The sequence below is a fragment of the Haematobia irritans genome, chromosome 1 (assembly GCF_050003625.1).
Source record: "Haematobia irritans isolate KBUSLIRL chromosome 1, ASM5000362v1, whole genome shotgun sequence".
In the NCBI taxonomy this organism is placed as follows: domain Eukaryota; kingdom Metazoa; phylum Arthropoda; class Insecta; order Diptera; family Muscidae; genus Haematobia; species Haematobia irritans.
The window spans coordinates 104,251,672-104,263,772 of NC_134397.1; the positions used below are offsets into that span (position 1 = coordinate 104,251,672).

At 33.9% G+C, this 12,101-nt stretch overlaps 1 protein-coding gene and 1 long non-coding RNA gene across 14 annotated transcripts in view; one reads left to right on the forward strand and one right to left on the reverse strand.

Annotated features, from left to right (window-relative positions):
- Nucleotides 1–12,101, forward strand: part of LOC142221528 (synaptic vesicle glycoprotein 2B-like) — a 935,546-nt gene that overhangs the window by 920,464 nt on the left and 2,981 nt on the right. For 7 of the 10 annotated variants that reach the window (XM_075291280.1, XM_075291290.1, XM_075291287.1 and 4 more), the window contains one exon: nt 6,163–6,238. In XM_075291280.1, the coding sequence (XP_075147395.1) occupies nt 6,163–6,238 (76 nt within the window). Of the gene's footprint in view, nt 1–5,374; nt 5,530–6,162; nt 6,239–12,101 lie in introns of those variants that run through there. The other 3 variants (XR_012718091.1, XM_075291286.1, XM_075291285.1) reach the window with 1 other exon arrangement.
- LOC142240833 (uncharacterized) lies at nt 9,306–10,998 on the reverse strand. Of its 4 annotated transcripts, none has more exons than XR_012723406.1 (4): nt 10,617–10,998; nt 9,760–9,833; nt 9,600–9,692; nt 9,306–9,528 (listed from the first exon to the last, which is right to left on the reverse strand). It is a non-coding gene; the product is annotated as an uncharacterized LOC142240833 (long non-coding RNA). The 4 variants fall into 4 exon arrangements; XR_012723404.1 differs by having other exon boundaries at nt 9,760–9,836; nt 10,471–10,998; XR_012723405.1 differs by having other exon boundaries at nt 10,384–10,998.

Below are 12,101 nucleotides of genomic sequence, written 5' to 3' on the forward strand. Positions count from 1 at the left end.
AAATGTTCCTACAAATATGCTTCGGAAGACGCAGCACTATGTTATATAAAAACAAGTAAGGAAAGTCTAAAGTCGGGCGGGGCCGACTATATTATACCCTGCACCACTTTGTAGATCTAAATTTTCGATACAATATCACATCCGTCAAATGTGTTGGGGCTATATATAAAGGTTTGTCCCAAATACATACATTTAAATATCACTCGATTTGGACAGAATTTGATAGACTTTTAAAAAATCTATAGACTCAAAATTTAAGTTGGCTAATGCACTAGGGTGGAACACAATTTTAGTAAAAAAAAATATGGGAAACATTTAAATCTGAAACAATTTTGAGGAAACTTCGCAAAAGTTTATTTATGATTTATCGCTCGATATATATGTATTAGAAGTTTAGGAAAATTAGAGTCATTTTTACAATTTTTCGACTAAGCAGTGCCGATTTAACAAGGAAAATGTTGGTATTTTGATCATTTTTGTCGAAATCAGAAAAACATATATATGGGAGCTATATCTAAATCTGAACCGATGTCAACCAAATTTGACACGCGTAGCTACAATGCTAATTCTACTCCCTGTGCAAAATTTCAACTAAATCGGAGTTAAAAATTGGCCTCTGTGGTCATATGAGTGTAAATCGGGCGAAAGCTATATGGGGGATATATCAAAATCTGAACCGATTTCAACCAAATTTGGCACGCATAGCTACAATGCTAATTCTACTCCCTGTGCAAAAATTCAATTAAATCGTAGCAAAAAATTGGCCTCTGTGGTCAAATGAGTGTAAATCGGGCGAAAGCTATATATGGGAGCTATATCTAAATCTGAACCGATTTCAACCAAATTTGACACGCATAGCTATAATGCTAATTCTACTCTCTGTGCAAAATTTCAACTAAATCGGAGCAAAATATTGGCCTCTGTGGGCAAATGAGTGTAAATCGGGCGAAAGCTATATATGGGAGCTATATCTAAATCTGAACCGATTTGGCTGATATTTTGCAAGTTTTTCGAGACTGTTAAAATATTCGAATGTACGGAATTTGAGGAAGATCGATTGAAATACACGCCAATTATGACCAGATCGGTGAAAAATATATATGGCAGCTATATCTAAATCTGAACCGATTTTTTCCAAAATCAATAGGGATCGTCTCTGAGCCGAAACAGGACCCTATACTAAATTTTAGAACAATCGGACTAAAACTGCGAGCTGTACTTTGCACACAAAAATACATCAACAGACAGACGGACTGGCAGACAGACAGACGGACATCGCTAAATCGACTCAGAATTTAATTCTAAGACGATCGGTATACTAAACGATGGGTCTCAGACTCTTCCTACTTGGTGTTACATACAAATGCACAAACTTATTATACCCTGTACCACAGTAGTGGTGAAGGGTATAAAAAGACAGACTAAATACCTATATAAGCCTCTTCAATTTTTGATCGGTTAAATACAGTAGTCTATAATTATGACCAGATATGAACCAATTAATACATGATAATTAGAAGACAAAATTCAACGCGACTGGATGAAATTTGATCCTCCGTGAGGCTCCAGAACTAAAATCCTGGGGATCAGTTTATAACATATTAGGGCTATATAGAATTATCAACCGATATGAACCCATTATTGCATGAATATTAAACAGCGAGTATGAAATCACGTACCGAATTTCAACTGCATCGGGTTAAATTTGCTTCCTCACGATGTTTCCGGAGGTGAAATCCGTGGAAATGTTTATATGGTGATATATATGATTGTGGAGTATACTAACATCTCGTACCAACTTATTATTTATGTTCCAAAATTTATGTTTAGTTTAATTACTACAGGTGATTTCGTTTCGTGTAACCCTAAGGTCACACTACTTACGCCGTTGCACTGAATTTGTATCGCTTCTTAAGGTGTGATCCGAATTCAGCCTTTTGATTTTATATTTTTTATGATTTTTAATGCATTCTAAAGCTTGTCTGAATCTTTTGACTTCAAATTTTTTAAACAATTTGGCAATTTTTCTAGATTTATCATTTTTTCGAAAACAATTTAGTAATTTGTACTATTTTATTAATTCTTACTCTGTTTTAATTTAACAAAAGTCGAAATTACCCATTAAAAATATAAAACTCGGGTTTTAACAAATTGAATTAAAAGAACATCTCTGGGAGGAAATTTTGGAAAGTGTTTTTATAGTTGGCCCTTAAGAAAAACTTCTAAATTGTTTTGCAGGGAATATATGAAAAAGCGGGAAACTACTTCTAGTTTCTTTCTTATAAATTATTTGTCTTGTTATGTTGAAGTATGATTTTCTGTCGATTTTTATAAAATAAAACATTACTTGAACCTATAACTTCAACCTATTTATTTTTAGCTAGCGGGCTATAGTCCACACACAAAAGGGAATTTCACCAAAGGGAATTTCAATACCCCCTATGGAAATGGGCCTAACCGTGGGAGTTTTGCGATATTTGCAGTACCAAAGAAGAGGTGATAGAACTCCTCCTTGGGGAGTGCCTCTGTTCACATACCTTTGTATGTTTGCTTGTCCTAGGGTGGTTGAAATACGTCATATCATCCTTTCCCCCTGTGGCACCGCCAGAACATGGTTCGACCGTCTGATTTCCAGGAAAATGTGTGTCCAATAATACCTCCAGCGTCTCCACACTGGACGTTGTCCAATTGCGCTCCTATGTTTTAATGAAACCTGGAGCGGAGTTAGTGGATGCGTATTCTCAATACTTCTGCAGTAATCATTCCAAGAGTTATGCATAGCCTTTCTCAGTTCTCGCTTGTATCCTCTCAGATTCTTCTCTTAAGCGTCCCAATCCTCAAGAGCTCTGGTGGACTTTGCTTTTTTAAAGAGCTTCCTGCAGGATTTCCTCATGGTCGATTTTTCCCCATTGGCTTCCCTCTAGGGCATGTAGCTTTCAGTGAGATGTTGAAAACCATAGTAATCCTCTTAACTGCGTGTTCCATATCTTGCACAGTGCTCATATTTGTCTCTGGTATTTCCGGTATCATCATATTGAACGGTTCCCTATACCTATTCCAATCAGCTTTCCTAACATTTGGCGGAAATATGGTCTTGGTGGTATGGGCATCAAATTTGAAACTGATGTAGCGATGATCTGAGAAGCTATGTTCGCATACGGTGTCTATCCATGTCTGCATCTTTGGTATTTCCCTCGACTTCGCAAGAGGATCCGCTTATTTCTGGTTCAGACAGAGGCTTGTCCATTTCCGAATCCGTTGGCTGATCGTTTTATATACCTTAATTTGGATATAATGAAAGCCATAACATACGCTGCCCTAGGACTTTGCTAGATGTGGCAAAGACTGAGTGTTCAATATAAACACTGCATGCCGTCTTGGTCCATCCACTTCATACAAACGGTCAACCTTCCAATCAGCTGTTGGAAGATCTGGATTGTATTGTTTCAGTCTATTTAAAATAGATTTAGGGTCAGGAGGATTTGCAGGTATCCACGCATGTGCTCTTGGTCTAGCCGGTATATCTTTCTTCTCGACTAACTCTAGAGCAGCTCCTTCCCAAACTTCACCAATTAGTATCAAAGCAGCTTTAAAACATTCTATAGACCTCTGGTCCTCAAATGCGACTAGTTTAAATCGTCCTTGATACCAACCAGCCTCTTGGTGTCGAGGATCTGGGCCGGGAAATTTTTCCAGCACCTGTGAGTAGACGCCAGACAAAGCATTCTCAATTTCCTCATTCTCAATAATGCTCCTTTATTAATGATAGCCATCACAAGGCTGTATTTAGTAACTGAGGCAAACGATCTTTGATCCTTTTTGGAGGATGGCAGCTCATCTGATGATCGTTCCTTTTTCCAGCTTCAAGAATTCCTTGAGCCCATTTTAAGGAATCGCTTTGTTTAGCCTACAACGTGCTTGGTCGACTGATCCTAATTTCTTTAGGATAAACAAAGCATTTCTGCGTAGAGGTGTGCACGTGTCACGAAATTTCGAGACCCACGAAAATCTTCGTGACTCACCCGTGAGTCGTGCGTCACGCTGATGGCAACATCGTGAGTGTGCGTGATTAACAAACCAAATGTCGTGCGAGAGCGTGAGTTACGAAAATAATTTCTTCGTGAGTGTGCGTGAGTAACGAATTTCGGAAAAACATGCTCACGAAAATAATCCCTCCCACGGACATAAAAAACTTAAGTGTTAAATTCATTTACATTTTTAGTGATGCCTGGGATGTTAAGAGTTTAATAACGCTCTCAATTTTAATCATGCTCATGTTTTCAAACACGTCGCTAAGGTAAATTACTAATCAAATTATTCGTGAGTTATGACATATTTTTCGTGCGTGAGTGTTCGTGAGTACAAATTTTCTTTTCGTGAGTGAGCCTGAGTCCTACCAAACAATATCGTACATTCCTTGAATCTCTTTCGTGAGGGATTACCTCCTTTTGATGTCGTTACCTTAGAAAAGGTTCGACTTTTCAAAGTGTCGCCACCTGTCGACCCGTCTACAGGTCGACTAATTGGGCCTAACTCTTGGTCATTGCCCAAATTTATAATCCAGTCGGTACCCGTCCACTGGGCCCTGAAGTTAGCAACCCAGTGGATGACTTTGAATTTCGCTGCATGGTGGCTTAATAACCCACCACACATGAAGCTCGTAGTAGGTACTTATTACGTTGAGTTAACCCGCTATAAAAAAACATGTCAGTTCCGTTCGACGGTTTGTTTTTATTGCTGTAGCATAAAAAACGTAAAGTGCCATTCTTTAGTTAGTGTTTCTCCTTTGACAATTGTGAGTATTTTTCTCTGTTTTATTTTTTAATTTGCTTTGTGATAACCTTTGTACTTATAAGTCCAGCTGGTTTAAGTGTTTCTATCGTTTTCTGTTTATCGAACGTTTACCAAATTGTAAAAATTAGACAATAAGAAAGTAAAAGCAAAAAATAAAAAAGAAAACATTGATAAAAATAAAAAATAAAAGTGGAAATGTTTTTTAGTTTTTAAATTTTTTCATTCAAAAGAACTTCCAACTACTTGGGATGAAATGTCTCTCTAACATGTCTATTTGAACTGGTTAATTGATCTCACTTCACATCGCACTCACGTGCACCATATTGGTACTACCACTACCGCTAGCAACAAGTTTCGGTTGCGAACAGGTCCAATAATAGCAATATGAGGACGAGTGACATTTCATTAAGACAAATTATGCGCCCTTTATTCCTAATATTAAGTCACAAAATTTATGAATTTATTAAAAATTAAAAAAAAAAAATGACTAACAGCTGTGATCACTCTGGACTATATCTATTTTTTTTTATTTTGACATAACAATACTATTTTCATCTTTTTACATTTTTTACTTTTCCAGTCAGTGCGTTGCTATGTTGGATGCTACCCACTACAGGATCGGAGGCCTTGGATTAAAAAGACTATAGATATTACAACATATTACAAGATTTTTAAACTAATTAGTGTACCCTTTATTGCTTTTTTTGAAAATAAAATTTATCCAGTACTCCAGAATATTTTGTTTAATTTTTTATCCCCCTCCATCATAGGTTGGTGGCCTATTAACCTTTAAGTGATTAGGTGAAATTCGTTTGCGTAATTTGACCCCCTCTTTTGCATTAATATGTTTTCTATAAAAAATAGTTTTTTGTATCATTATTACATTTGTTGATTAGAACATATTATATTTAATGAAATAAAAGCAATATTTCGAAATATTACATGTACTCTCAATAAATAACATGCACTTTATTTAACACGTCTTATTTATAATACATGTAAACGAGTGTGAGAGGTGGTAAATTTTACCACCACGTGGACAGTTAAAGGTTAACTGTCATTCGTTTCTTGGTGGTGAAATGAGGTGTCGATCTACACACACAAAAAAGTGTCTCGTAAATTTAAGAAGATTTTTACAATAATTTATTACAAGAATTTTCAAGAATTTTAGTTCATTTTTCGTATATTCAACGACAACTTTTTATATTTCCCCTCAGCGTACAATTTAATAGAGAATTGGTAAGTTTTATATTACAAATTTGGCTTTCTTTCAACAAGAATATTTATGTTATTATGTCCTTCACATCGATAACAACACAGTTTTATGAGTTAATGTAGCTTACTTCATTATTTCGCTAATTGTTTCAGGTGCAAATTTTATGGGATACGTTTACCTAAGAAAAGTTGAATTCCTTACACCATTTTATAAAATGCCCCAAATGTGGTAAGTTACAAGCCAATATAAAGAATTAAAAAATATGTTTTATTACAGGTGTTAATTTTTAACAATTTTCATTACTGCTTCCATTTATTTAACCCTTATCCTGTACTAGAGGGTCAAAATTGTTCAAACCAATTTTATATAAGTATATTTTTTGTATGATCATTATTTCGACTTGAAACTTCGTAAAGAACTAGAACTAAGAACATTCCCACACAGTCATAGCCTGCTCTAAGTGCCAAAATAATGTTCAAATATATATGTATATGAATAAATTTATATTGGGCAAATTTGAAGTACAGGATAAGGGTTAATGTCTCTGTACTGTGGAATGATTGACTTTAAAATAGTTTAGTCGTCGACATTTTGAAGATACTTAACCAAATTTTATTATCGGGTTTCCTAAAAACTAATCAAGTTAACCAAAATAATACTGACTTTTTAACTTGGTAGGGGTATATAAATCTTATGATGTTGTAAGATCGAGCTAAAATACAACTTGTTTATGGTCAAAAAACAAGTAGTTCTCTTGATCGCGATTCATAATTGAAAATGACCACAATGCATCAGATTTCACTCATTTTAAACCCGACTCTTTTTTTTTTCTAAGACACGAAATTGTGGAATTATATAAGCCTATATATTTTATAGTATATATACTTTCAGAATGTGTTCGAATAAAAAATTGTTTACACTGTACACACATCTGTTTCGCCCTATGCAAATCTTTTTAATGTAATTCTAATTTTAATTGGTTACTTGCAGCAAAAGTCTTAAATGTGATTGTGTTGGAATACAAGTAAAAACATATGTTTGTATTTTTTTCAACATTGCATCCCCAAACATTTACGCATATAAAGGGTGATTTGTTAAGAGCTTGATAACTTTTTTAAAAAAAAAAACGCATAAAATTTGCAAAATCTCATCGGTTCTTTATTTGAAACGTTAGATTGGTCCATGACATTTACTTTTTGAAGATAATTTCATTTAAATGTTGACCGCGGCTGCGTCTTAGGTGGTCCATTCGGAAAGTCCAATTTTGGGCAACTTTTTCGAGCATTTCGGCCGGAATAGCCCGAATTTCTTCGGAAATGTTGTCTTCCAAAGCTGGAATAGTTGCTGGCTTATTTCTGTAGACTTTAGACTTGACGTAGCCCCACAAAAAATAGTCTAAAGGCGTCAAATCGCATGATCTTGGTGGCCAACTTACCGGTCCATTTCTTGAGATGAATTATTCTCCGAAGTTTTCCCTCAAAATGGCCATAGAATCGCGAGCTGTGTGGCATGTAGCGCCATCTTGTTGAAACCACATGTCAACCAAGTTCAGTTCTTCCATTTTTGGCAACAAAAAGTTTGTTAGCATCGAACGATAGCGATCGCCATTCACCGTAACGTTGCGTCCAACAGCATCTTTGAAAAAATACGGTCCAATGATTCCACCAGCGTACAAACCACACCAAACAGTGCATTTTTCGGGATGCATGGGCAGTTCTTGAACGGCTTCTGGTTGCTCTTCACTCCAAATGCGGCAATTTTGCTTATTTACGTAGCCATTCAACCAGAAATGAGCCTCATCGCTGAACAAAATTTGTCGATAAAAAAGCGGATTTTCTGCCAACTTTTCTAGGGCCCATTCACTGAAATTTCGACGTTGTGGCAGATCGTAAGTCTATTCATGATGAAATGTCAAAGCATACTGAGCATCTTTCTCTTTGACACCATGTCTGAAATCCCACGTGATCTGTCAAATACTAATGCATGAAAATCCTAACCTCAAAAGAATCACCCTTTACAAACATCCATATACAACAAAAGTTATATAAAACTTCAAGCCTACGAGGGCGGTTCGGAAACTTCTTAGCCTATCAATGAAAGAGAATAGTTAGTTTTTCAAAAATATTTTTATTTTTCAATATAATCTCCTGAAACTTCAATACACTTAGTCCAAAGCTTTTCTAGCAATTTTATCCCTTGATTAACATAGTTTTCCTCAAGGCCTTCAAAAAAGTGGTTTACAACTGTAATTGCATCTTCATTTGAGGTTAAACGCTGGCCAGCAAGGATTTTTTTTTTAGATTTGGGTCACTGGGAGCTAAATCAGGAGAATAAGGTGGGTGGTCAAGCAACTCGTACTTTAATTCGTTGATTTTAGCCATTGTTAAAACACTCTTGTGCGCTGGACTTTTTTCTCGAATTTGTACATTTAATTGATCCAAAAGGTTGGAATAGTACTCTGAATTTATTGTTTTAACCTTTTGCAGATCAGTCCATTGTTTGGATTGTTCTTTTGTCTCTGGAGTATAGTGGTGGATCCATGTCTCATCAAAAGTTATGAAACGACGCTTAAAATCCATTTTATTCCCCTTAAAACGATACAAACTAGCTAGAGAAATGTTCATTCTTATGCGTTTTTGATCGACTGTTAACAAATGCGGCACCCATCGCAAAAGTTTTTTCATCTGTAGTTCTTCATGCAAAATTAAATGGACTCGATCATTAGTAATTTCACGCACTTTTATTCGTCGATCATTTAATACCACATCATGCAATTTGGCTACAATTTCTGTTGTTGTTGCTGTTTTTTGACGTTCACTACGTTGTTCATCTTCATCTTGTACACCGAAAAAAAAGTTTACTATTGTTTACGAAAAATGAACTAACCCATAGTAAGAATGACCATGATTTGGCGCCAAAGATTTTTTTCATCTAGATAAGTTCATGATTTTCTTATAAATAAGTTTATGTATTGCATCGTATTTTAGTTCATTCTTACTACGCTGTGGGAAGAATGTACTTACACTCATTCAAAATATTCCTGCTATCCGGAAAAATGAACAAGTTTTTGGGAATCCTATATTTAGAAATTGGTTTCAAATAAACTGTTTATCAGTATAATTTTCAAAGAAGTAAATAAATTGTGGAATTAAAGGTACAACAAGCCTGTATACAACTAAGAAATTTTTCGTACAATATAAGACAATTTTTCATAACTACCAGTATTTTATTTCAAAAAATTATTATTATATTACATAAAACTATGGCTTATGATATAAAGAAATATTTTTAAAAGAAATATTTTTATTCGTACGCTGTATGCTGTTACTTTTCGGTAGTTAGTAATTGCTTCTTCAAAAGAGTAATATTCTATGTTAGTAGAATGAAACTAATTAATATCAATTTCCATTTTTTATCCATATGAAAGATATATGCCATAAGTTGCTATTTTCATTTCATTTTTGTCCAATTTCACCGATATCGCTAGTTTTTGTTGTGTGGATTTGCGTCATAAGCCTCTGAAGTTAAAAAGGTATATAAAATATAAAAAATATTATCAAATTCTATGGTATTTTGATCTTTAACTTACAAGAGAATTTTCTTAGAGCAAATAGGGATATCAGCTTAGTTAGCATTAAACAGTAAGAAGATTCCAAAAAATACCATTAGATTTGCTGTCATCCTGCAAATGAAAATTATTTTCAATAAATAGAAATTTGGGCTTTATTACAAATGGACGAAAAACTTACCACATTGAAAAAAATCATCCAATTACTACATTAGTGGAATCATATCCATGCACAAATGGGACATTTTTGAAATCCTTCTCAGAATATAAATGAAATAAAAATATTATAAAATTAGATATAATTTCCACTTGTCAATATAGCATTTAGTATTTATGGTGGATATTAAGTTCGAGTTTAGTGGCTAAAATCCCAATTTTTCATGATTAGTTTTCTTTAGAAATACATGGGAACAAAATTGAACCATTTTTGTGTTCATTTAAAATTTATATCAAATTTTTAGTAATTTGAGGTCGCTGAATCCAAATTTACACTTGTTTTTTTAAGAGCTCGACTTTTTGAGATATACGGTTATGTTCAAAATTAAGGCACTTCCGCTATATATTGGAATAACTTGAAAACGATTCATCATATTAAATTAAAAAAACAGCGTTCTACATAAGCTTAAAAACGATTTTCTGTTCTTAATCGTGTAATCCATTTAAAGAATATAAACTTAATAAAAAACTTGTTTCGAGCTATTCTCCATCAAGTTATATTTAAATTTGCATCGAAGGCGTATAATTTTATACTTTTCTTACTGATTTATTTCTGATTTTAGCACCTAAAGTCGAACTTAGTACACACCTTAAGGACTCGCTATAACATAAAAATATAGACTCAAAAAATTGTACTGTGATCCAGATGTAGAGTAAATATAGATCATTTTATTACCACTCATTATGAATATTTTTATGTAAACCAATTTAAAACCGCACTAATTTTAAATTATTAATAGAAATATACAGTTTCTTAATATGTGATTTATTTTAGAGTTATTTATTTTTTTATCAATATAAAGTGTTTTTGTTTTCTCTTACATCACACCATTCACTTATCAGTTTCTAAAATGTTACGAAATAAATGTATTTTTATTAATAAACACAAATACCGCACGCAAGCGCACCACGTGTGCGCTTCATAAATGCATCAACAGAACTGAATGCACCAATAAAACTCAAAGACACAAATAGTCATAAAGGACACATATGTAAAGAAAAACAACTCCACACACACACACATGATCCCTTTCTGATCTCGCTATTGCAACAAAACAACTATCACCACAAAAGATACCAACAACACACATTCCATAACATCATCGCAATAACAAACACAAACAAAAAAAAAGATGATGCAATAATTTCATAATTTCTTCTCACTTCAATTTCCAGTATCACGTTTATTGATTAGTTGGTATTCTATCTATAGGATAAGGTAAAATATATTCAAAATTTACGAGGAATCCATAAAAAATTATATACACCCGTCAAGGATTAAATTAACTACTTTTTATTCTACTTTATCTAAAATTTTCAATGTGAGGAAATATACTCCAACTTATAGTAAAAACCGAAATAAGCTGTAGGAAGCCGCCATACGAATCGGTACTGTGGTTAAGTTAATTTTTACTACAAAAATTTTTTTCCACACAAAAAATTTTCTTAGTAAATTGTCCACATTTCGTAGTAAGATTTTTATATTGCCTATGTCTTTTTATAATACAATCAACGATGCATTAACTATTGTATTGGAAATTTATTTAAGGAAAAATCCGTCCCATTTCGTAGTTAGTGAACTAAAAAACATTTACTGAAGTTTTATAAGTTTTCCTTTAGCTAAGTTAATTTTCGCAGTGGTTACGAAAAATGAACTATATTACAGTAAATTTTTTGAACTATGTGGAAGTTAAACTGGTCCTAAAATTAACAAGACACCTTTTTTTCTGTGTACGACCACGTTTAAATTCAGCAACCCAATTTTTTACTGTTGCATATGAAGGAGCACTTTCACCTAACACATTCACCATATCATTATGAATTTATTGTCCCGATAATCCTTTTTTATGTAAATATTTAATGACAGCATGCATTTCTAATTTTTCCATTGTAAAAAAATTGCGGAAGTGTTGCCAGATCGAAACAAAATTTAACATCAAAAAAATAATTGTACACTGGCTCCGACTGCCAGTATTAATTATAACACATAGATTTCTTTCAAACGTTATAAATTATTATTTTATTAATTCACAAATTAATTAATGTCATACAAAATACAAAAAGATTATTTATTGACCGATGTAAAATATTAACGTCAGCGACCGGACGCGTAGCTTATACTGCCATCAGTTTTGGTCATCAGCTTCCATTACAGCTCCGCTGCCTGTCGCCCTGAGCATAGGTGTTGATGCTGATCTAGCACTTATCCATGTTTCACAATTCTAGCGCGTGCCAGAATTGGGGCATTCATTTATTGATGACTCTTCGATTGCACTTTGCCCATTGCGGCTCTGCTACCTGTCGCCC